Consider the following 26,217-nt stretch of genomic DNA (forward strand, 5'->3'; position numbering starts at 1 on the left):
TCTGCCGGGGCGCGGGGAAGCGCGTCGGCCGCCGCCCAAGACACCCTCTTGCGTCGGGTTGTCGGCATACAGGAGCTATTCCAGTTGAAATTAGGTGTGAATTTGAAATTCAGCAGTTAGGCACACCCTGTTTTTCTGGAATAGTCCTACTTTGTAATACGTCTCTCTTCTAATATAAACTAATCTGTAATGAGAGAACTATTCTTAGTAGTGTCTTCTCAGAATATTAATTTTGATTTGGAGAAACTCACATTAAGTAGGGGAGGAAGAGGCATGGAAAAAAGCTGTATATTAGAAGCTTTAAGTTTGCTTCTCATACATTCTTATAACTCCTTTTTTCTGACTCCAGCTTCTGAACATCTGGTTCCCTGGRTAGACACCACACGCTTCTCGGGAAAATCCCCGCCCAGCACCCTGTGCCCATCCTTTCCCAGTATTTCACATAGATTTGTTATTCGTTTAAAGTAGAAACTTGCTTGTTTTAACTAGGTATGGATGGCGGAACAGAAAATATCATATGATAAGAAGAAACAAGAAGAATTAATGCAACAGTATCTTAAAGAACAGGAATCCTATGATAATAGGTGAGACTTGGCATAACACCACACGCATCCTCCTACCGTCTCTGAACTTCATAGCAGTGAAGGACATCTCGATGTGGGTTATCTGAAGCACTGTCTCCCACTGATCTTAGTAACAGCAGAGGACAGTGACTCATAAATTGGGGTCTACTTAAGCAAAGGTCATACATCAGTTTTTCAGGTAATTTGTGTGAGTCATCTCACATGCTCATCTTCACTGTATGTGACATTTAACAGAGCAGCAGGTAAACTTGTATAGCAACATTTGGATCATGCAGAAACCCATCTCCCATAGTCTGTGGGCACAGCACTATGTTTTAGTTACGATTGAAATGTGTGATTTTGGTATGCAGTGGGGCATGCAAAAGTACTGACTGGGCCCTCAGTTCTTTGATACTGAACTTCTGGTACTGATATTAACCAGTGAGAAATTCCCAGTTGTGGTGGCAATTTCCTTGTGCAGATTTCTTGTCTAATTATTTAAATACCAATGTAAATGTTTCATGTATAACACTCCAAACTCTGTCTTTTTCATTTAGATTGCTTATGGGTGATGAGCGTGTGAAGAATGGTCTTAATTTCATGTATGAGGCCCCACCTGGAGCAAAGAAAGGTACTGTTTTCTTGATTTTGAGCCTACAGCATTGCAAAGCTAAAAAACCCCCAAAGAAATAAGCACTGTCTGTTTCAAAATAAAATACAATGCCCGTAGTGAGGTAAAACTAGAAGGTATGACTTCTTGGTGGGAATGTGCAATGATTTGTAGCTTTTGATAATTTTAATCTCACTCAAACTTAATTTCTCCCAAACTAAGGGATACTTTTTAAGGAACAATTTGATGTGAAAGGAAGAAAAAAGTAAGATATTTTTTACAGCAGCAGCAGAGATTCTGTCCTTGAGCAAAGGTGTTTCCTTTAGATGAGAAAGCCTTTGGATGAGAAAGACTAGATCGTCACAGTGACTCTGAGTTCTGTTTTATTACAGCCAAATACAATCCTGCTTACTCTCCCTTTCAGAAACAGTGGAGCTGTTTTTGCTTATAAGTTCTGCCCAAAACTCAATTTGACATATCATGCRTAGAAAATGTTGAGGAAAGCAGCTGATTTCCTGAAATTTTATAAATACTGACCATGGAGAGTGTATAATCAAAAGTGCTAGATGGTCTGACTAAGACTGTATTTGGTAGCTCCCTAAACAGGAGTTAGTAAATACCTAGTGGATACATTAATCCGGTAAAATTAAATGATTGGTATGAGTAAGGGCAGAATTAAGGTAGTAGAAAAACATTCTAAGAATGTTTGCTTTTAAGTGCATCTTTCCTCTTGAACTGAAACCCTTGGAAACGCTTAAATAGGCTTATTCTTGTAGAGCAAGTTTTGCAATTGTTTCTCTTTAAAATATCTTAAACTAATTCGTTACATTCAGAGTGATTGTAATTCTTTTAAAAATTGTTTAGAACTAATTTTAAACCTAACTGTTGTTGCTAATAATTCTTAAACTACTTTCGTAAAAAGGAGAAAAAACAAGTTGTCCTGCAAAGCTGTTCTGCTGATTTACTGAAGCAGGAGTAATTTTTTAAAGCTAATATACAGTCTAGGCTTCCTTTCCACCTAAAGGAAAGAAAAGTCTTCAGTGATGATACAAAGGCTTTAAGTTAGACCCTTTCTAAATTACCCTTTGAAGGAGGCTTGGACTCCATTCTCTTTCCGCTAGGTACAAAACCTAGGGATACCAGTCCCGCAAAGCTGAAATTTCATCTTGTGATTTTTTTATTTGTTGAATACATATGCATTTCCTTTATAGTCAGTGCATTTTGTTTTATTTGAAAATAAATCCTCTTTCCCTGGTATGTGAAATTTTTAAAACATGAAGCTTCACAGATAAGTATGGGCCCAGGGGACTGACACAATAAGTGACAAATTAATTCTTACTAAAAATTTTTGGTTGCTTTATGAGATCCTTTTAAGAAAAGAATTAAATTTAATATAAATGTAACTTGCTTTACAGTGACCGCGTGCTTGCCAGAAAGTACCTTAAAACTCTTGGAGAGGAAAAGCTTTCTGCCAATTACAATTACAATTTCCATTTTATAAATCAGCCAGTGAAGAAGCACACTCTAACAGAGTACTGTACTGTGAGACATGTTCTTATTTATCTTGAGAAATATGGATCAGACATACCTACCAATTTTCATACACTAAATTCTAAGTAGGTGTGATCATAAAACTAATGATAACCTACTAAAATGGGAAACTGCCTTTATAACCACTATTTTGTGCAGAATGAAGTGATTGTGAAACTCATTCTTTTTTTACTTGAACCTGAGAAAAAGCAATCTTTGCAAAATATCCAATTCCTAGATATTCTTGCTGTCCTACTGTACAACGTTTCCTTTGCAAGCTTTTAAGATAAGACTTTTAATGCTTATATATTTAAGCAATGCGGTTAAGAGATTATTCTAGTATTGTAGGATTTGTAATTGAGTATACTGGAGGTTGATTATTTATTAGTGCTCCCTATTTAAATAAAATTACTTTCTGAGTATTTGAACTATTGTATTAGGGTAAATAATAAAATCTTTTGTCTTCAGATTAGATACCAGCTGTATGTTACATGTATAATTAATGTATTGTCTCTTCTTTTTCATGATTTCTGATAATTTGCAGAAGAAACTAAAGAGGTAATTTGCTACATCATTTCTTAATGTTTCTTTCTACTTATTTAAAAAGTATGATAAATTTCAGTCTTCCCATGTTTTATATTTTACAGCAAGAAGGAGAGACTGAGTACAAATTTGAATGGCAAAAAGTCGCCCCTCGAGAAAAGTAAGATAATCTGGATTTTTTTGCAAACAAAATATTTTTTTCCTTACTTAATCTCCACATCCTTTTCTTTTACTTCCTTTTCTATATTTGAATTTTACATCCATTTTGGAAACACATTAAAACTAATACTTACTAGAATTATATCTCTGAAATGGGTGCACATTTAACAGTAACAGGACTTACAGTCATTTTATACATATATAAACTTTTTTTTAAATTGAAGATTTAATCCATATTTTCTTTCTGTGTTTGTGTTACAGATATGCTAAGGATGATGTGAATATCAGAGATCAGCCTTTTGGTATCCAGGCAAGTTACATAAATTTCACTCTCTGGATATCTTGGGTTATTTCAAATATTATCTAACTGCAGAACATTCACGTGGACTCTCTTAATTTTATCGTCTGTTTCTCAGTGAGTTTAAAAGTCTTCCTTTTGTATAACAACATAGACATTTCTCTAAACATTAAGTTGTATTGTTAACCGAATTCTGTCAATTGTTTCTTTTTTCTCCTTTTAGGTGCGGAATGTGAGATGTATTAAATGCCACAAGTGGGGCCATGTAAACACTGATCGGGAATGTCCTTTGTTTGGCCTTTCCGGAATTAATGCAAGTTCAGTCTCCACTGATGGTTCAGGTAGGCACCGAATTTCCTTCATAGATTCTGGTTGTAAATTTTGGAGGAACTTGTCAGGTTTAATTTTGGAAGATTTAAGTTTGCCATATTTCAAATGGTTTGTGAAACAGAGAAGACGCTTCTTTATTCCAAATGTAGTATCCACAATTTCAAGCGAAGTATTTCAAATGCTAGGGATCTAATATTCCRGTTAGTAACATGATTTCAAAAACAATTTGCAATGACTTTTGCTTTGATCTTTTTGTGGCAGAAATTCAAAAGCTGCCATGAGACTGTTTATATTGGAATGACAATATTTGTGTCACAAAAATAATTAACAAATAAACTATCAAAGACTGTCTCAGTTCAAATTCAGGAATGCTGTTTGGAAATGTGAGAATACATCAGTACATCTTTGTAAACCACTTGGAGGAAAAGGGAGAGGCTATTTATTTATTTAATAGTCATAGAATCATAGAATCAGTATGGTTGGAAGGGACCTCTGGAGATCATCTGCTCCARCCCCCCTGCTCAGCAGGGTCACCTAGAGCATGTTAGGCAGGGTTGTGTCCAGGCGGGTGTTGAATATCTCCAGAGAAGGAGACTCCACAGCCTCTCTGGGCAGCCTGTTCCAGTGCTCTGTCACTTAGACATATGAAATGCTTTTATGAATGGGACAKAAATTAAAACTCATATTTTCAAATGCCTGATTTCCTTTATTTGGCTTTCTGTAGCTTCATGAACTACATTTTGTTTTCTCTATTAGTTTTCCTAATTAAAAACACATGGCATTTAGTATTAAGTGAGGTTTGAAGGAGTGGATATAATCATTCAAATTGAATATTGTTTGCATTGAGTAACAATTCTGAGTGGTTTCTTTTTGTAGGTTGACCCAAGATTGTCATATTTTTAATATTCTTTGATTTCTGTAAGTTGGCCCAAGATTGTAATATTTCTAGTATTCGTAAAATTGTGATATATTAAAAAAGCAGCTGGTAACTCGGGTGAATCTTTGGCATTTCTGTATTCCACTTAAAATCATGTGTTTTGTTTTGTATTCAGTTATGTATGTCAGTTTTGCAAGACTTGCACACTTGATGATGACTTCTATTTTGATGTCTTTCCTCAGGTTATCTAATTTATGTGGTAGCTCTTAGTTTTATTCCGTGTTACATCTTGTCTTATCTTTTGAAGTTAGACCACCTAGTTGCATGTTACTTCTTTGAGATGAAGCCTCAGAAGGATTTAGTGCCTCTTACATTACTCTGCGTTTAAGTGTTGGCTGATGATTATACCATTATATTGACATTGCTGTAGTTGTTATTCTCTGCCTTTATGTTCAATAAGGTACAACATTAAATTATTTTCTTACCTCATTCTTACCTTAGAAGAAATTGTGCATGGAGCGTTTATTRGTAGAATTATATTGTGCAGCTGTCACATGTAAGACATGCTTTTATACTGCAGAATTCTTTTTAACCAATTCAAATGCTACGAGTAACTTTTAAGAGTGTTTGCTGAGAAATTTGAAAATATTTGTACATTCTTGCACAGAACTTGAAAATGGGCTCCTTATTATTCATAACRGTGCAGTAAGGACACTTTGCAGTGTCTGTGTGAGACTAAGTGCTTGCTTCAAAGCTAACTGAACTACCTAGCTGTAAGAAATGTGTGACTGCTGTGAGCATTTCCTGGTCAGAAAGATGTTCTCTGATTAGCTTTCCRGTCATTCTAAGTCTGAAGAGAGGGATTTAGCACATACAATGTACTTTGCATGAAGGAAGGTGCTGTAAAACTATCTCTGTTCCCTGACTGTGCAAACACTCGCACATTTTCAACTCCAGAACTTAAAAGAAAGTGTGCTCTGCTGAGCGCAGACTTTTTATTAGCCTGAGAGGAAAGATTTCAGGGAGTAGGGGTGGGCGACAGATCATGGTTTGTATATATAATTTGTAAGACACTGTGTTCTTGGATTTGAATAGTCAGCTGTAATGATACTGCTACTTGCTCTTTCTTCCTTTCAGGGAAACTATATGTAAAACACTGCAGGTAAGGTTTAAAACAATTGTAAGTTCTTGACTTAATAGAAGATACAAGGCTTATAGGGAAATGGTAATATCTTTAATTAGATCAACCGATAAAAGGTTGTCTGCTTTTTCTAACCTCAGGCATGCAATCCTTTCATCAACTTTTCCAAATCTTTGTCTGATTTAGTAAGAGCTAAATTACACTCATGTGAGATTTATGAAAATTCCTTATACGTAGATGAAGCACTAGTTAAGTGAGAACCCAGCTATTGAATCCACTGATTATCTTAAGACCATAATTCATCTGCATGATATATTAAAGTTTGTCATGTATAAATAGACTTTTTTGAACTAAATCCTGAAACCAGTCCTRTGTTGTAGACTAAATTCTTAATGTATTAGCTGATTGTTTTACCATACTGTGGGAGTGTCTCTTGCCACAGCATTCTTACATAGATTGACTAGAATTGAGGGAAATACTGCTTTGTAGCTGGTCAGAGGCTTGTTTATGATATTGTCTTTCTATGAAACCTTTCTGCATTTGCTGAACTGAGGATTAGGTTTAAAAAAAAACCCACAAGCAATTGAATTTCCTTTTTTTAAGATTTYTTCTCGTGTCACACGTCTCCTGTTGTGCTTAATTTACATGATTTCTATCAGTTTTCTATCTGGAGTTTTCATTTATTGTAGTTGCCAGCACAAGCCAAGTGGCTTTGTAWTTTTTTTATAAGATCTGAATGCTAAAGGATAATTTTCAGAAGCAGTGCATTCATCTCCAGAGCACAGAAGAAATCACAGGCCTGTCTTTGAAGAGAACGATGAGTAGAGATGTCAAGGATGGAGTGAGATTGAGTGTAGCATACAGCAGATCCAGAACGTTTGTTTAKTATTATTATTTTTTTAATAGCCAGACATATGATATGGATGCTAACGTATTTTTCTTTGCTTTCAATAATGTTCAAATATATCTACAACCAGCTTTTGAGAAAGTTAAAAGTGCTAGGCTAAATTATCTAGGCAAGTAACTCTTTTAAAGGTCAAGAAGTAATTCCGTGTGTAGGAACAGCATCTTTAAAAGCTTGTTCCTAGTTTGTGTCAGGATAGTGAAATATAAATATCATCTCATAAGTGAAGGGATATAATCATTTGATAAATACAGAGATAAAATAAGGAATAAAAATGAAAGTTTTAGTAAGGTAATCAATTAACCGGGAATCAAATTAGTTTTAGAAACTGATTGTATTAGAATAACCCAATTTAGGCTATGTATCATTGAAACTGATTTAAAAAAAGGAGGGGGGGGCAAATTACAGATTTTTTTTTTTTTTGATAGGAGAAGAGCTCAGTGTTGCTTGGAAGTGATTTATTTGGTAGCACTTTATTCTTTCTGATTTGTGGTCTTATGATAAAAGRCAATCTGGCATCACTTTTTGCCAAAACAAAGTGAAATCATTTTTTTTAGGCAGTGCTTGATAGTTGCGTTACCCTTTTTAGCTTAGGATACTTTACTTCTGTCCTAATCTTGTGCTGAACRTTGTTACAAGTGTGAAGATCCTCCTGCTGTGGCAAAGCACGCCACATATGAGCGCGGGGTTGGGAGGCACTAGCCGATGTGCTGCAGAGCCTGCTGGCTGGTCGTGAATCCCAGAGCAGTCTGTGCTTGGGAGCCTCTGCCTCCTGGTCCAACGCCTGACGTTCCAGATACGTTCACATCACTAATTGCMGCGTGAGCGGCTTTAAAGAGATGGCCTGACTTCCCTTGTGTTACCCAGTGGTGGCTTCTTGCTGGTCTGTTGTTCTGCTAAGAGAAGCACACTTGATGCATGGGAAGATAAATGATTTTGTCTTGTTTACAGCTGACTTTGTGCATTCACCCAAATGTGTTTCTGTCCATGGAATAGAACAGAAACGATAGCTTCACATATTCTGCCCTAAGGAAGGGCTGAAACAACTCGTACCCACAAGATTAGAAACCGCAGAAGTATCTTATATCCTAATCAGACTCATGTCTGCAATCAGTGGTGTAATAACTTCAAAGTCTTTAAAAGTCTCCAGTGTAGAAGGGTCACTGCTCTCAGAAATAGTACTGAACAAAATTAATCTGGAAAGAAAAAAGTGGTGGCAAATATTATTGGTAACAAGATCTTTTGCATGCAAAAAGCAGTAGTATTTGCCTACTTTTCATCTTTCTTGTTGGTCAAAAGCAAAAGCTTTTGGCAGAAAAAAGGAAAAAACCCTGTTCTATCAGCATAACCAAATTACTGAGTAAAAATGACAAAACCAGCCCTTTCCCATCTTTCCTTTTCTTCCTCCCAAAACTAGGCCATCAAATACCTTATTTGAAATGTTATCTTCAGTATAGTAAAAGTCCAAAAGGTGGTAATTTTTTATCTTTCTATATTTTTAATTGCCCAAATCACTGAATTTCAGCAAGATTTAGAACTCCTATTTGAAAGAAAAGAAGTTTAAATAATGCAAAAAAAGATCCATCCAGATGAATGTTAAAGATGCAGCACAGCAGACTGTGTTAAAGGGAAGGAAATAGTATGTAAACAGAACAGTGGATTAATACTGTGTATTACAACATGCCACAAAGCAGTGTTTTCGTAGTTTCAGCATCTCTTGAGGTTTTGTTGACACAACTTTTCCAGAGAAGTCTGCTGTTAGAAGGTGCTTTTAAAAAATCCTGTTTATTTAATTCTCATATATTTGAGAACAGTGCACTTGACTTTTATTACCGTTATAGTTTCCTTTGGCAGTTACATAAATAGTATATCTCAACACACAATGGAAATGTTCAAGAGCACTTGCTGCAAGTTCAGCATATGTTTTATTGTAGTTTCCTCTTCCCCCAGGACGAGAGTAAAACAAAATGTCTTATCTGGGCTGAGACTATTTTTCATCCTCAATTAAAAAYGAACGAAAATGAAGCTTCTGTGTGATATAGTTGCATTATTTGAAGTCTTTCTTCTGTTTCTCTGTGATGATAAAGAACAACTATTAATCAGTGTATAGTTTTTCAAGCRTTGTAAAATAACCACCAATGTAGAATTTTTGGAAAGAAAAATCTTAAAAGCTGTGATTCTCTTAGTTCAGCAGAAAGATATTCGTCTTTGAATTTGTTATCTTACATGAGGACTATGTTGTAATCTTTCTCTTTGCATATAAAATGACTGGCATTGCTGTTTTGGGTTCAGTTTTGAGTATCTTATATGCAAAGAACAGTCATTGACTCAGATTACTCCAGCGGAAATGCTGTAGGGTTAAYGCATGTGTGTATGGCACAGAACTGTGTTTTGTGAGAAGAGAGAGCTATTTTTCAGGATCTGCAATATACTGCAGTGCTACRGCAAACAGAAAAATAGCTACAATCAGTACCCATGAGTTAGGCTTGGCGGCTTGGTTATTTTGCTTCTGGGACCATTTTACTAATCTATTTGGTAATTCATGCTAAAAAAATAATAATCTTGCCATTAAAGTGCCTATTGAATAATATCTCACCAGTGAATAGAGATTATTTTTGCAATAAGGCAATTTCAGTGGATGTGGTTATCATGGGATAATCACACCCCTGTGGTACAGCCTTGTCTGTAATCTCCCAGGAGTGTAATTATTTCATGATAACTGCACCCCCTGGTGTTGCATTATTTCCATTATGAAATTCTTAGTTTTAGATAAAAAGTAACTTACTTTGATCACTGGAAACTGCAAAGTAGTGTTAGGATGTTCCAGCTGTGAGGCTTACAGACCAACTTATAAGATTTAGTTCTCCTTCACAAAGTTAAATTAGGCAATCAAAATGCTTCTTCGGGCTAAACTGATTTAGAATGTTCTTTCCTGATGAAATCCTAACTTTCAAAGCTCAGACAAGGTGGAACTATCATTTGTGGTTATGACTTTGTGTGTACCTGTTCGTATATATTTGTGTGTAAAATATGTATTACCTGCCAGCATAAAACCAGGTCACTAGATCCTAAAAGTTTGCCTGTTTTCACAGTTCTTTTTTTTTTTTTTAACATTCACCAGTGATATCTGTTGATTTTGTGCTTTCAAAGTTTTTTGGGGAGTTCAGACCACAGCTTTTGATTTCCTAGTAGGTCAGTAGTTCATGGTATTTCATAAACTTTGAAATGTGTTAATTCTAAAATGTCGCTCCTACATGGAGCATRCACACATACACAAAACACTTCCAACCAGCGATGTAAATTGAAATGTAAATTCTTAAACCTAATTGATAGAAGTATTGCTCATCTGTTGGTTCTCAACCTGGATGATTTCCAGGCTGTGATCACAGTGTATCTAAGTATACCACTGTTCAGTTTCACAGAAGAAAATGCATCTTCTCGTACAGTTTTAGTCAAACTTGCAAATAAAAACAGTGGTTGTGGTGGGGTGGGGTGKTTTTTTGGCTATTCCAGTATTTTTAAAATGTTCTTAAAATAATTTTACAAAACAATGTATTTTTTCTTAGCTCCACACACTATCAGTAAAAGAGGAACAAATGCCAATAGTAAATCAAAGAAATGGAGCTAAGAATTTTTTGTCTTCATTGTCGTACGCTGGATCTCGTTTCATTTGTGTTGCTATGTCTGATACTAAAATTGGAAGGATCATTCACAAATAATAGGGTGAATACTAAGCCCAGGAAGCTTCATGCAGAACATCAGAGAGCATAGTAGCGCTAAGCGAAACCCCTAAAATTGTTGGACCTGGTGAAGATTTGTACGGGATGAAGTACAAAAGGATTGTTTTGGTTAACATGTCTTCAGAGATGGCATTAGGATGCTGACAGKGATTTGACAACGAACAGAGCACAGTAACAAAAGATGTTAAACATTATTTTTTTTTTCCTTTTTCTAATGCCAAGAGTAGCTCTGCAGCCTAATAATGCTAGTCAAGATTCCTTTTATTTCTTCACTGAACCCAATTTCTTATTTTCATGCTTAAGTGCTCTCAAGTCACATAGTTCTTGAATAGAAGGGAGAMGCAAAATGGTGATGGAATTTCCATAATGTGGGTCATCGAAAGCCTTCGATTTTACTATGACAGAGACTTTTAAGTTTTCTATATAAAATATTTCAAAAGAGTTTWGTTACTTCACTTCAAAATTGCCCCTAACTTCCTTGGCCAGATGAAGCTTAAATACTTACAATTTYTATTATATTTATTTGAGGGAGGGAGAAAGCTRCTTGGACACAATTTATTACTATCTWATGAAAGAAGGCTAGTGTCCCAAATGGGGAGCTAATTTTGTAAATCTTTCAGTTAGAAGCCGATGGGATGTTAAGATAAGTAGGATTCTTACGCTCTTGAAATCTGTGAAACCTAAAACTGGAGATTGCTGGRCATCCTTATCTGCTAATGACTGCTTTGAATGTTTTAGCACCGAGTGACTCCATACATGATCCCTCCAATACAATTACAGGGAAAAAAGAGATTTGCATGTTATGGAAAACTTGGACAAATAATGGTAAAAATGTAATACAGTTACATGTATTTATATCTAATGTTTGTGTTCTATTAAGATAAAGAAATTCTGGACATGTCTGTGTAAATGGGACCTTCTTTAGATTTAATAAGCCATTATGAGCTTCTAGAGTTGGTACCATTTGTTTGCATTACCTGAGTGCGCTGGAATTAATTGTGGTTGTGCTTTTGAATGGTCTGTTACTTAGTGAGTTCCAGTGATCTTTTGCTTTTTGGTGAAAATTGTTTCTGTAATAATCATTGACGTTATCAACCGTATGGAAATAGTAAAAAGGACATCTCTATCTGTATTATGCCTACAAACTCGCTGCGTTTTTTTTCTGTGAAAAATATGGTACATTCTTGTTTCCCAGTAAATAAAAACTTGCATTACATCCAATACGAAAGCAGGAATTAAGTGTTCTCTTGAATCTATAATAACATAAAGAAAAGATATTTGAATATGTTAACCATGAACATTTGTATAAAAGGTCATCTGTATAAATGCATAGCTTATGAACCCTTCCTTTATGATCTGCAGCTGAGTGCTTTGATTGTGAACAGTAGGAACCCTAATAAAATCTTTGCTCAGTCTAAGAACTGTCACATTTTAGAATAATCCTCCATTTATGTTTCAGAAGTCTCAGTATTTGATGTAAGTTTGTAAAATACAGATTTCTGTTAGAAGTGTTGTGTTAGCATTTAAACAAGAAATATTGATTCATATAGCAGTTTGTTAATGTAAGTGTTTTTTACTTCTTAGAAAAAAAAATAAAAGGAAACTGAAGATTCCCTGAAATGCCTCTGACAAAAGCGTGGTACAGTTATGCTGAAATTCTGTGATCAGTTGAACCGCAGATCCTCCAAAATAAAACTGATAAAGAGTCGCAAAGTTTTTATATTTGCTTTCCTTCAGTGCCAACTGCAGCTGTGGATTTGAAGTGTAAATATGGTCTGAATGCAGTCATCTCTGAAGTAGATGGGAAAATTATTAGTAGCAAATAATCAGTTCTGCATTAGTGGAGACAGTATAAATTTGCTAGGTTCTTTGTGACCAGGATCATGATCACATAATCATGATAATAGCTTATTGTCCTTTAGGTAAATGAAAGGGTATTCTCTTACCTCTGTCACAATGATAATAAAAGTTCATAGAAGATACAGTGTAATTAGGCTCAGTCTGTAATTTTTTACATTGTTCTTCATTTTTATTTTAAGCCATATTAAAAAGAAGGTATAGGACCATAGGAAGAAGGCAAACAAAAAGTTTATGTATGTATTGATGGAACTGTTTATGCTAGCTATAAAATCAATTTGTCTTTTAAAAACAAAATCCCCTTGTATGCAAGTGTTCTGCCTCCGCCACCATCAGAGAAGGCAGTATTCTGAGCTTAGAATACATTCCTGCTTCATGCAAGTATGGGCTGAGCCAAAACCTGCAAGCAAGATGGTTTTCCAAAATTTATTTATGTAGAGGACTCTACGCTAAGAGGAGTTGTTCAGAACCACAAGACTCTGCYTTCAGACATGGCAAACCCAGGAACAACTCGGTCTTAGCACTGAAGGTGATCATTATTTAATTTCCTTTGTAATCCAGTTTGGGAACACTTGCACGCAGCTGTGCAATCCTTGATCAGTGAAATACTGTTTGTGAGCTTGCAATGTATAGCTCATCTTTAATGAGTAATTCATTAAGTTCCTGTTTGCTTTGCTTAAAGATCATTAACAAGGCAGTTTTAAAGTCTGAGTGGTATTTGCCAATTTAATTTTTGGCAATAACAGAGCACAGCTTTAGTATCACTGTTGCATAGAAGACCAGATTTAAATTTTGGAAGAATTATGGCATCATATTGTCTAAGATGCCTATGAGAGAAAAAAGAAGACAACATGCTTTAGCCCTACTTTGTTAACAGGATCTATGTAGTAAAAAGGGTAAGCTTGAAAGTGTCTTTTCCTTGATTGATACCTGACTTTTCTAAACACGATGGTGTGGAGTATATTGATGTATAATRCATAATATGAGACTGATGTATGGATGGCAGATGTACCTGTGTACTTATCTTACATTTATGACCATATAAATGATATATCTTTCACCAAATCAGCAGAATTCTAATGGTATGATGGTGGTGTTAATTTAGATTCAAAGGAATCATAAAATCATTCAGCTCACATACATAAACTGAAAGCTATCCCACACCAGAACACCTCCTTAGGAAAAGGAAGCTCAAGAAAAGTCCAGCTCTTTGTTCTAAATAATATATATTTTGATAATATATACCCATGATGGGTATGAATTAAAATATAGATCAAAAAAMTGTAGTTAAAGTGAAACCATAAGGAATTTGCTGCCTTTTTTTTCAGGAATTTTTGTATTTGTACATAATGGCAACCACTGTCTAAGTACAATTTGTTACTATAATTTCCCCTGCCATAGGTGGGGTTAGTGGTTACACTATTACTGTTTCTTACCTCTTTGCTGTCTGTACATATTCCAGAATCCAGTTGGAAACTTCACTGATTGCAAAGAATAATTCAGTTTGCTCATCTGCACTGCTGACAGCAGTGGAAGCTTTTATCAATAAATTGAGCAGATACTGTCAAGGTTATGCATTGCAAATAGACAGAAGTAAAAGTGCTATTTTTAGACATACTAGCAATCATAACATTATGTTTCTGTCCTTACTGCCACTGCAACTGTTGTAGGATAAAGTGGTATTTAATCACAGTTGTTATGAAAAGAGATTTTTTAGTACGTTGTCCTCTAATATTGGATAATTAGAAAAATGTGCTTTAGACATTTTAATAGAGGGATACTGGCTGGTGTGTTACAGCTAGCGTTGTTGTCCTACGAGAAGTCCTTTTCCTGTGCTTGTTCAAAGAAATATCCTGGCAACAACAAAGCGTTAAATGCATCCTTTGCATGTGTAACTGTAAAAGAAGTATTTAAAAGAATTTAAAATGTCAGTCTTAACTATGCATTTATTTTGTTTCTGGGCTGGGGAAGGTGTTGCAAGGTGGAGTAGGAGAACTTTCTGTAACTTAGGTCTTTAGTAATTGAAATACAGAATTATATTTTCCCTTCCCCCTCAGATGTTTGATAGAGGTAGAATTATTTCTGCTAATTTGATCTCAGTTAAGTGCAATAAGAAATTGGAGTGCTCTTTGTTATACAGGCAATTTGGCAATATGTTCTAGAAATTCTAGTATGATATCCTTCTGCAATTCAGTATAATTGAGGCTCGTATATACTTCAGAAAACTTCTATTTACAGCTCTTCTATTTCTTAATTGTATAAATATTACAGAGATGCCTCAACAGCTGTTGATTTAAAGTTGTGCTCAGGTTGCACTTTGTGCAACACTAAAATCTTTCTTTTTACACTTCATTTAATGGGTTGAGTTTCCAGATTTTATGCTTCAATTATATAAACTGACTGAGCTAACTGGATTTTTTTTTTTTTTTTTTACCTTAAATGGTATTTTAAGCAGAAGAAAGGAGAGAGGAGCAATGCAGTAAGCACTTCTGTGAGAAGGAAGAAACTATAGTCTATTTACTTGAAAACAGTTTTTCTTAAAAATTACAAAGGCCATGAAAAAATAAAAAAAGCTTTTGTTGCTTCTTAACTGTGGAGCCTGTCTTGTATAACCCCTTAATAAAATTGTAGGTAACTGTAGCTCTAAAAAACTTACCAAGTTGTCTTAATGTACAAAAAGAAGTATATCAGCATGCAATGAACTTAYTATCCTGTGTGGTGAAAAGCCCTTCTGTGACTATGGATTTTACAGAATATTAATGTTTTAGTTTTAAACGAGTGTCATCTGGAAAAGTTCTAAAGTTTCTCGTCTTCCTCTTTTCAAAATGAAAATTCCAGAAAATAAGCTTGACACACAGTCATATTCAAAAATAGCAAGGTACTGTATTTGACTTGTTTCAGAAAGAATAAGAAACAGGTGATGAAACATTGTAAGTTTGAACTTATTTTTAGTTTGCTGATGGATGAATGCTGAGACTAGTTGTTAGAAGTCATAGCAATCAGCTATTTTTACAGGATTTCTATATCTAACTTTGTCAACTCATGACAGTTGTATCTAGACCTTTTCACGTACATGAGGTCATACTAGCTTCTTCACTGACTATCTCACAAGTAAGGGATGAATATATGAGGACATTAATTTTTGCGGTACACARTATTTTTCTATTCCTGATGTACTCATGAATTTTTGCAAGTTGGTGGGTACTGGCCAAGAATACTTAGCTAGCACTGGGTCCCAAGGTTTTAGCATACTGGGAGCCTCTGAGCACAAACTTGCCAACKGTCTTGCAGTCTCCAACTTAACTGAAATTCAACTGAATGAAGATGCGTGGCCATAAGGTATACCTCATACCTATTTTGTCTGAAGATCTAGGAGGGTTATGACATAAGTGAGGTCATAAGCCAAAGATAAAACTGAGAAGATTTACCTTTTTGGCTTACCGAGCATACTGAGATTGATCACACAGGGCATAGTCATAGCTCCAGCAAGCCAAACTCTGCAGTCAATTCATGAGTTTTGTATCACTTAGTAAATGAGCAGGCCCTCTACCAAAAAGTTAGTGGTGATTCCTAGGCCTAAGCTTTAGCTCCTAAGTAAGGAAACCCAGCATGCTGCTGAGACATTTTTTCAAACCTGTGTTAAGTGAGGTTCAGTGTTTGTCTTTCGTACTGTTTTTGTCTTGCTTGTTTGTATAATYCAGAAGAAATCTCCTATTTAATTCTGTAGTGTGGAAATGGAATTGTGATTATTTGCTCACGTGTGTAGGCACCTATGTCCGTTAAGACTGCAAGAAAGCAGCCCAGAAAGAAGTATGTTACAGCCCTCAATGCTGTCTCATAAAATAACTGAGCTGAGGAATCCTAGAAGACTTCAAACTGTCACTGGTATTTCAAGGAAGATCAGATCAGCTTATCAGAAGTCATTCAAGTATAAATCAAGAGTGGTCTGCTGATGCAGGAATGGGAAAGAAAGTCACTGAGCAGGAATTCAATTATAAGAACAAAGAATTTCTTGATTCTAGTGCTGTGTTACAGACAATAATAGATAGTAATAGAAGATTGATATTAAGCTGTGTAGCCATTATCAATTTTATTGTCTTAACTAAATTTCCCAGCCTGGATTTCTAACCAGATACAAAACAGTCTTAGATTTGTCAGATCAGGTATTGGATTATCCTTAAGTAGTCTAGCAGTGTGACTGGAGGGAGGGAGGAAAAAAAAAAAAAAGGTAATGCAGTCTCGCTGTCATTAGGTATCAGAACTTCTGAGAAGTTCATTGATACAAGCTGTGCAAAAATAAAACTTTGAGCAAGTTCCCCTGTTTAGTCCTCTCAGAACTTATAAACCAGAAAGATTTTTATGCTACAAAAGAGTCCYCTGTAATCAACCGTAGGGGTCAGTATGCTTGTGTGATGCCTGACTGGCATCACCACACAAGAGTTGTAAAATGGGATGGTGTTCTGTGTGTACTTTACAGAGTTGATTTGTTTTCTCAATCTGTTTCGTAGTGCTGGCTTTTTAAAACTTGTAGTTACACAAAAAAATTATGTAATAAATCTTCAAGAAGGTTCTCACTTCTCCTCACAAGCCTTGGCTAAGCCTAAGTTGCTGTTTCCCTCACCATGATTATAGGGAGACCAAAACAGGAATCACTTACTTCACAAACCACTTCATAAAAACTGAAGATCTGTTAAGGTTTCATAGGTGTATTTGATATAATTTGTGTATGTTCACAAAACAGGAGTAACAATTATTTGTTACTTGTCCTTGTTATGGTAGAACCATGTTGTACCTAAAACATTGCATGTGGAGCTATGAACATGTCTCCCTAATATTATTAATAAACAAGAAAGCAAAACTCATGTAAACTTATTTTTAGCCTGATTTTCTTTCCTTCCAAGCTCACTTAGTATATGTTCCTTTTTGTTTTTGTTTCCCAACCTAATGCTGATTTTTCCTCTGAAAAGCTAACTGAAAAGTTAACACACAGTTCTGTGTTGGATCTTGGCCTGAGTAGCCACTCTGACCAGCTTCCTGTTCACTTGTAGTGATCCATACTTCAAAGAACAGCTGAAATAGATTGGACGGAAGTGCACAAAAATCAGTAATGCTGTGCATTCATGAGAAGCTTTTTATGTAAAAAGAGGAAAAGAATTGCTTACCTCCTTCCCAGTGGTGCTGCACAAAGAAGGCCCGAAAGGTCTCTCTCCAGAAAATGGTTTTGAACTGGGCTTTGGAAAGCAGATGTGCCTTAGCGCCTTTATGCTGCTCWTGTCTTGATCCTGACTCTAGTCTTTGTAAGTAACCATAAAATTAGGGGTTCTGTGCTAGTTCTCTTCCAGATTTTCTATGGAAGTTTGGACATGTTGTGTTCTGCCATTTTTGTGACTACATTAATGGGAATATCTAGGTATTCAGTATGTATCAGAGTGTGTACAATGCCCTGAGGTACTGCAGGGGGAAGACCTAGTAAGTTAATCGTGTTATTTTGACAGGCAGTGACTCTTACTGCTGTAATCTTTGAATAAAAGGGGGATTATAAACTTTAATCTGGTCAAAGGTTTGGATTTCTTTGGTATGGTGAAATCTTTGTGGCTGTACAGGTGTGTCTCCATTCAGCTTCTTTATACAGGGCTTGTTTTTGTTTTCGTATTTTATTTTTATTGGCTGCTTTACGTGGCTTTCTTTTTTTGTTTTTTTTTTTGAATCAAGACATCAGCTGTGAGCTGGTACAGTTTCTGTTGTTCGGCTCGTGTCCAATCTTGGTAACCATCCAGAGAAGATTTGGGCAAATAGAGCAAGGTTATGGTAACATCTCCAACTACCATATTTCTTGACCTGTGAATTCCTTCTGTTGATCAGTTCTTTTCTGTCTGGGATCTGCTCTTGGTTGTACTTCCCTAAAGATGGCCCTGAGATCATCAGCTGCAAGCGATGATCTCTTGCTGAGATCAAAATGTGCTGCCATGTATGACTACCATTTCAGTTTTTAGATCTCAGGAAAAATCCTTGTGAGAGGTGGCTGGGGAAGCAACCCTTCCAAACCAAAGGACTCACTCTTCTCTTTTCATCCAAATATATGAATCTGGAATTGTAGTGCGAGTAACTTAAATTACATTTTTAGTATATCTTTGAGATATACTAAATTTTTTAWTTTTTTAATTTTTTAATATGGAAAACAAGATAGCACTTTCTCAAAAAAAGCCAACTTTAACTTTTTTCAGTTTGCTGAGTCTTACTGATTTTCCTGTAAATATCTTTCTACTTTTATCACCCTTGCTGATAGATGTAATCTTTTTTGATGCTATACAGACATGGACAAATCTGTATGTTGGCAAGCTGGTACAGGGGATACTGAGGAGCAGAAAATCTTAACTGTGTTCCTTTACTTTCTTCAGTGAGTCTTTTAAAACTGAAATAAGCAAAAATGTAAACAAAGCAACCCATACACAGTCATTAACTCTCACTGAGCTTACAATTACAGTGTAACATTTTAAAAGAAAAAAACACTTGGTAAAATATATGTGTATGTGGGGGGGGAGCCCCTATTTAATAGAACACTTAAAGTCAGTGAGGGACTAAAAGGTATTTCCTTAGAAAATTGTATTTGGCTGGAATAATTAGAAACTTGGGAAGAGAAAATGAGTAATGCAAAGGCTGCTTAGACCATTATTTTTTCAAGTGTAATCTTCTTCATTCCTTCTTTGCAGATAAATCTGTTTCTGTAAGCAGTATATTATGCAGGAAAACTGAAAAAAGTTAAAGTTGGCTTTTTTTTGAGAAAGTGCTATCTTGTTTTCCATATTAAAAAATTCTTTTAATTTTCCATACTTTTCTGTATTAAAAATTTTTGAGTTTTGTTCTTCTGTGCAACTAAGAAACTCTCAAAACTGCAAAACAGAATCAATATATTGGATAAAACTAGCTTATTTTATCCTTTACAATTCTATTACTGAAGTATTAGCAGTCATGTGTTTCATGCTTCATTTTACATGCCTTGTAATTTAGATTAACCTTATACAGTATTGCTAATTCATTGACAGGTTAGTGAATGAACTGGTAAGTAAATTTACTGAAAGTGGCCTACCAAAAGAGTGTATTCTTGAAGGTGGGGAAAGTATCTAAGCATAGGAGTACATGAAGTTGATGATCACAGTATTTAATTCAGGTAAAAGAGTGAGTTACAAGGCTTATAAGTTATGCAGTGAAAGCTGAATGATCCAAAATAGGTATCTCATTTTATTTTTTATGGGTGTTTGCAAACAAAGATAATATGCCTAATCTGAAACACGGACTCTAATGTAGTGTACTRCACATTTTGCAAGTTTTTACAACAGAGACCTGTGAGGAGCCTTTCAATTAACAGCCCRGAGACGCAGCACATTTGGAGGTCCCTGAAATAATTAAGGACATAGTTTAATTTTTCATATATTTAATTTTTTTCATAAATATACTGAGTTTCTTGGTTACTTTCCACATGTAAGTGAAAAAAAAGCGTCACTATGAAAAATGTCATGGTAATAGCATTAGGTGTGCATTTTCCCATTGTTCTAGGGAAGAGGAGGTACTGAAAAGTCTTGCCTAATATTTTTTCTTGTTTTCCTGTGGGTTTTTTTTTAATACTATAACAAAAACATGCTACTAGAGTTACTTAAATATATTGTTTTCAACATGACAAAGTTACATAAGAGAATCCCTTTGCACTTAAAGAAAAATGCAATTATTTTCTATTCTGAATCTCCAGACTGCTGTTTTAGAAAATCATATCTGATTATTTGCCCAGCAGAAGATTATTGAGTTGATTTAGCTGTGATTTTACTTAACAAAGCTTCAACTGAATTCCTACTGTGGAGTCCAAAAAAGGTAGAGAGATATAAATGATACATTCAAACTGTGATTTTTGTGAACAGGGCCATCAATGCACCCCTCGGAGCTAATAGCGGAGATGAGAAACAGTGGGTTTGCACTGAAACGAAATGTACTGGGGAGAAACTTGACCGCAAATGATCCATCACAGGTAATGATCTTTTTACTAGTAAGCTGAAAATGTCTATAAATCCAAATGTGATTGCTTGTGAATTGCTACTTAATGTTTTCCAATATGCATATCCATAGGAAAGCTGGATAGCTATACTAGCAGAAAAAGATCCAGAAACTTACTGTGTTTTCCAGCTTTGTTTTAGTCAGAATGGCAAATTTTTTTATAACCTATCTTTAATGAATTAAATACCTCCTCTGACGGACTAGAAATTGAATTTCTTACAAAAGGGAATGTTTAGGGATTCTGCCACGTAACTCGTCCGTGATACTAGCTTTTGGAAGAAGTTAGAGGAAGCATCACAAGTAATTACGGCCACGAATGCTATAGCTGAAGATTTTTTTTTACTTAATTGACTATTGTTACATCTGTTGCCATTTGGAGCGAACATATTTAATTGCCTTTATATAGACTTCTCAAGGTACCTTTCTTACCTGGATGCTTTAATAAAAACGTAAAATGAGCAGTTTATATACATTACTTGAGTGAGTCACCATGAAATAACCTTTGTTCACATAGCAAGGCAGCCAAACTGCTAGGTGACCAAGGTGAAGTAGACTGGGGACAACAGCCCTCACTCATCCTGAAAAGCCGGAGTAAATGGACGATTCATTGTGACTCCACAGACAGGTCTCCCTTGGCATTTAAACAAAGCTGTATTTTATCCCAGAAGACAGGTAGCATATGGGCAGTATTAAATTTACTGCAGTGATATAAGAGTTGTTGAGTATGTTTGTTTTATGTTTTTCTTTTTATCAGAAGAATTTTCTATCTTTATGTCTGCTTTCACCTTCTGACTGTGGCTAAAATAAAAAACATCACAGCAGGGAGCTGTGCTGTATCAGTTGCATACAATTTGAAGAATTCAAGTTCTTAAAGTATCTATGCTTTGGTTATTGTGTTACTGTGTGTAGATTATATGATTACAATATTTCACGTACAATATTCATGAACATTGAAGGACCAATAACATAACAGGGAGGTAGATGTTTGTAACACCTGTTTTCCTAACTATTATACTGAGGCAGAAAAAATAGTATGCCTAAATTATTCTGGGTTTGAGCAGGACTAGTACCTTCCCCATCTTCCATGAATGATAATGACTTATCTCAGGGAATTATGTAAGCTCCAAAATTTGCTCATTTTTATCAACTATTTCAGAGATGCTTCTCTCCGTAGCAGTAATGCTTCATATGTTACTAATAACTTCTTTTATATGCTTCCTACATTATAGCATCTGCTTCCCTTTGAGACAGAATGTGTTTTTTCTTTGTAGCAAATATGTGGCTCCTTTTCATAAGTTGATGTAGTAATATAAATGTGTACCTATGGAAATAGAAGGTACACAGGCATCGGTTTTAATACAGAAATCTGAATTAAGAGGTTATTTTTATTTAAGGACTTAATCTCTTACTACATTTTCCTAGGAATATGTTGCAAGTGAAGGAGATGATGATCCTGAAGTTGAATTTTTAAAATCACTGTCAACCAAACAAAAACAGAAACTTCTAAGGTAATTGTGGTACCTCGCGGAGAGGATCTATTTAACCAGTAATTCTGACACCATAGCTTTCTCACACACGCTTGTTGTTGTAACTCTTCTATACCATTGAAGAATTTAGCAACATCATGGCAGAAGGAAATCAATTTAAKTTAACATACACTTGACCACAAATGCATTATGCAGTATGTTTTTTCTTAATCTAGTTGCAWTTTTTTTAGTCTGTCTCTTCTAGTCTAGGTTTGATACTTTTGGATTGAGGTTCATTTCTAATTTACCTCTGATACTGAAATAAGCACTCAGGTATTACATATGCATTGGCTTATTGAAGATACTGTAGATTCCTATTTTAAAATATGATTTTGAACTCCATTGTTTACAGCGTCTTCTTCCAGGATTAAAAACGATATGTCCTTGCTTACTGATATAAACTTTGCCAAGTTGTACATTTTTTCCAGTACAGCTAAATTTAACCTGATGATGTGTCCCAGCATCAGGGTTGGCAGAGCTCTGCACAGCTCTAGATCAGAGGTTTCCAGTTTGCTTATGCAACTAAGCCAGCAGAGGGAGCTCCCCATATTACCTTTTAATGAGAACTGCAAGAATAAGGTTTTCATTCTTTGCTTCTATCCTATTGGTTTCATATGCTTAAGGTGGCTCACATTTTTTCCTCTGTTAATTTGCAATGGTATCTTAAAATAACTTTTAAATGTTTAAAGTGGAAAATAAGAGCTACTGCCTGATAGATCCCCTATAGATATCACTAGTTAAAATGGCAGTCAGGCTGCCTTTTAGGTTAAAAACGTATTCTGTTTTCTTGGGAAAAAAGGAAAAAAGAAGGGAAGGTGAATGCATAGGCAGGTACATGAGTAGCTAGGTATCTACTATATCTGTATATTTAATAAGACATTCTCTGAAAATGCTGGACATGTTTTATGTTCATTTTAAGTAACGAATGTTATGTAGTCTGAGTCATTTAAAAATATTTTATTTGAACTTGCTGGCCCAACACCATTAAATAGCAGTATTTTATATTTTCAAAGTTGAAGTTCAGTAAATACTTTGGTCCTTTACATTCTGAGAGTTTGAAGTAATATTTTTGAATATACTGAAAAGTATTTTCACTTTTCAGTCACTGAGTCTTTGAGAAGAATAAACAGAGACAGCAAGGAGTTGAAATTAAAAACTAGGTAAAAGCATTTAAATGGCAGCGACAGTAGTGTGCGCGATAAAATGTTGTACTTGGCTAGAAATTACAAATTTCTATTTGTGACAGAGAAATGATTGAAAACATCAGTATTGTTTGCCTGAAGGACTTGGAATGTAGGCCTTAGAGTCTCAGTTTCTATCATTATTAGGAAATTAATACTAATTGCCAATTTTTCATTTTCAAAATTTCTTATTGTGAAAATGCACAAACAAAAAGCAGCAAATTATTTTCAAAATCTCAAAAGCAGATTGACATGAAAGAAAAGCACTGCTGAATGTATTCTTAGTTAGAACACCCAAATTCACATTTCTTCTATTTTTAAAAAATAAAGGAATTAAAAAATTGTATTCCTCCTATTTAGAGGGAACCGTTGTGGATTACAGGAGGATTTTAGCTATGGTTAACTCAAGGTCATAAATTTTAAAATAAGACTTTGCAGAAAGGAGAGAAATTCAACATGCTTTTATGAAAAATATTGTATTTACTGTGTAGGTCATCTGAAGTAGTGAACTTCAAAAGACAGTGACATTATATTTTAAAATGTCTTAACACATCTGATTACTCTCTTATTTTGAAAATAAAAGGAAACTGGATCGTCTGGAGAAGAAAAAGAAAARGAAAGACAGAAAGAAAAAAAAGCAGCAAAAGAAAAAAAGCAAAAGTAAACACAAGAAACATAAGACAAGATCCTCTTCCTCATCCTCCAGTGAGACTTCAGTAAGCAGCAGTGATAGTGAGACTGACAGCAGAGATAAAGCAGCACAAAAGAAGATGTATTCTAAGAAAAGAAAAAAAGACAAGTTTTCAGAGGCTAGCAGCAGTGATTCAGAAGGAAAGGCAAAGACGAGGAAGGAAAAACTTTATGAAGATCTCTCCAGTAGTCACGGTAACAAGGACAAAGATAGGGAGAAGTATAGACTTTTAAAGCAAGATRGTTCTGCAGAGAACAACAAATGGAACTCCTGTGAGGGGGAAAGAAAGTCCAAAAGTAGATACCATAGCACCAACAAGGGAGAGGCTGAAAGAAAGGAGAGGGATAGCAGAAGCCAAAGCATGGATGAGAGGAGCAGGAGAAGCCCTTGCACAAGTCACAGCAGTAACAGGCAAAGGCAAATAAGAAAAAGCCCAAGTCAAAGCCCCAGTGAAGAACGGCACAGGAGAAATGAAACCAGAAGCCCCAGCACAGATGTGCACAGAGAGAAGAAAAAACGTAGAGAGAGCTGTGGAGACAAGTATGCAGAAGTGGAACATAGAGAAAGCAGCAGACGCAGTAGAAGCAGAAGCCGAGAGAGGAAAAAAAACAGATAGTCTAGGGGACAGGTGCAAACAAAAATGTCTCCATTTTTGATGAATACCTTTAACAAGGGCTCAATTATGTATTGCTGCTCATTTTCCAACCTCTGTAACTGTCATTTCCTACATAAAACCAACAGCATAATTTCTATAATGTGGGAATATTTGTAAATTAGGTACAAATGTTACTGTATTTTTCTTACTGTAAATATGCCTGTTGGTAAGTATTTCTTGTATACATGGAGTTAAGTCGTAGACCATAGACCTAATTTTAGTGTTTTAAAATAATTCAGAACAGTATGTGATACCCTAGGTTTTGATAATGATGATTTCTGTTTAGATGCAACTGTGAGGGGAATCAGTAATTTGGGAAGAGTCCTGGCATATTTTAAATGATAACAGATGTCTGAGATAGTTTTGGATGAAATCACTGCTTCATATGTCAAAACATCAGATTGTAGAGTTTTTTCATACTGAAGCATTTTTCCTAAAGTTCTCTGTAAGAGATCAATTTCATGAGTTAAAACAACAGAGAGACATAGTTCATATAAGTGGGTAGCCAACATTTTTTTGACCTCCTGTGGTGTACAGCTTGGTCAGGGCTATCTAAACATCTTGAACCCCTGTTGATATATGTCAGTACAATGTCAAGTTATTGTTCAATAATTTCCCAAGACACGAAAAGAATATTTACTGCCTCGACTGTTTCAGGTATTTTGTTGTAAGTGATAGAAAGTTAATATAAATATTCTTTTTTTTTTTTTTTTTGTTTTCAGGAAAAAAAATTCATTTTTCTTCATTATTGTCAGCCATTTTCTGCAAACACTGTTATGAAGATGAGCTTCCATAATAAAGTATCGTATTCTTTAAAAATATTAACAGTTGCCGCCTTTGCCAGAGTTCTGAGTCAGTGCAAATGCACAGGGGTACACTTTCCCGTGTTGTTCTTATCGCAAAGGGAATGTTGCTTTGCCTCTTCAGGGTGGCAGCTGGAAGTATATTAGTTAGTGGGCAGGTGAAGAGGTGTCATCGTACTCAGTATTCTGGCAAGCACCATTTTTTTTGCCTTCCTCTCCCTTGAGACAAATGGGTGTTTTCTTTTAATACCAGTCCACTTCTGCTTCTTAAAACCATCATACAGAAAATTTTCAGTGTAAGATGGAGTTTAATGTAAGTTTTAATATAAGTCTTTAATAAAGAGCTGGCCAGTCTTTTAAGCACWTGTGAATGGCTTTGAAAAGGCGAGCCATTGAGAGATGTCACCTTTCTCTTTAACACGCCCTTGCAGCAGGTTGCTGTAGGCATCCTTGCTGAAGTAGCTGAGTTACGGGGCACGCACAGCTCCGCAGAGGCAGGCCCTGCCCTGGCGGGCGTGCGGAGGCCCTGGTTTAGAAGGATCGGGAGTACGCCTGGCCTCCTCTGCACAGGACCGGTAAGCGGCAGGGGTTTGCTGTGAGGGCTGGCCCCGTGAAGGGAAGTTAAAGCAGAAGAGTAACCGCGTGCTGCCCGGCGGGGCCATGGCTCCGCCGCCCTCCGGCTGGGCCCCAGGTGCTGCGGCCCGCGACAAGAGCCTCGCTCCTCGGCCGACGGCGCCGAGGGCCGCGGGCCCCGCCGCGCTGCCCC

The 26,217-nt window shown here is 35.8% G+C and overlaps 1 protein-coding gene across 2 annotated transcripts; it reads left to right on the forward strand.

Moving 5' to 3' along the window:
* The first annotated feature begins 469 nt into the window (after positions 1–469).
* On the forward strand, positions 470–25,473 carry CIRSR (corepressor of RBPJ and splicing regulator). 2 transcript variants are annotated; one of them, XM_085322786.1, is made up of 9 exons: positions 470–584; positions 1,121–1,194; positions 3,248–3,261; positions 3,351–3,406; positions 3,667–3,715; positions 3,927–4,044; positions 20,463–20,569; positions 22,018–22,103; positions 23,886–25,473. In XM_085322786.1, the coding sequence occupies exons 1-9, from the start codon at positions 496–498 to the stop codon at positions 24,607–24,609; spliced, it is 1,317 nt and encodes a 438-aa protein (XP_085178912.1). In that variant the 5' UTR covers positions 470–495; the 3' UTR covers positions 24,610–25,473. The 2 variants fall into 2 exon arrangements, with proteins under 2 accessions (XP_085178912.1, XP_085178920.1); XM_085322794.1 differs by lacking the exon at positions 3,248–3,261 and having other exon boundaries at positions 497–584.
* The last annotated feature ends 744 nt before the right edge of the window (positions 25,474–26,217 follow it).

Source organism: Rhea americana, unplaced genomic scaffold, assembly GCF_003343005.1.
Source record: "Rhea americana isolate MKP2758 unplaced genomic scaffold, rheAme1 scaffold_12, whole genome shotgun sequence".
NCBI classification, from domain to species: Eukaryota; Metazoa; Chordata; class Aves; order Rheiformes; family Rheidae; genus Rhea; species Rhea americana.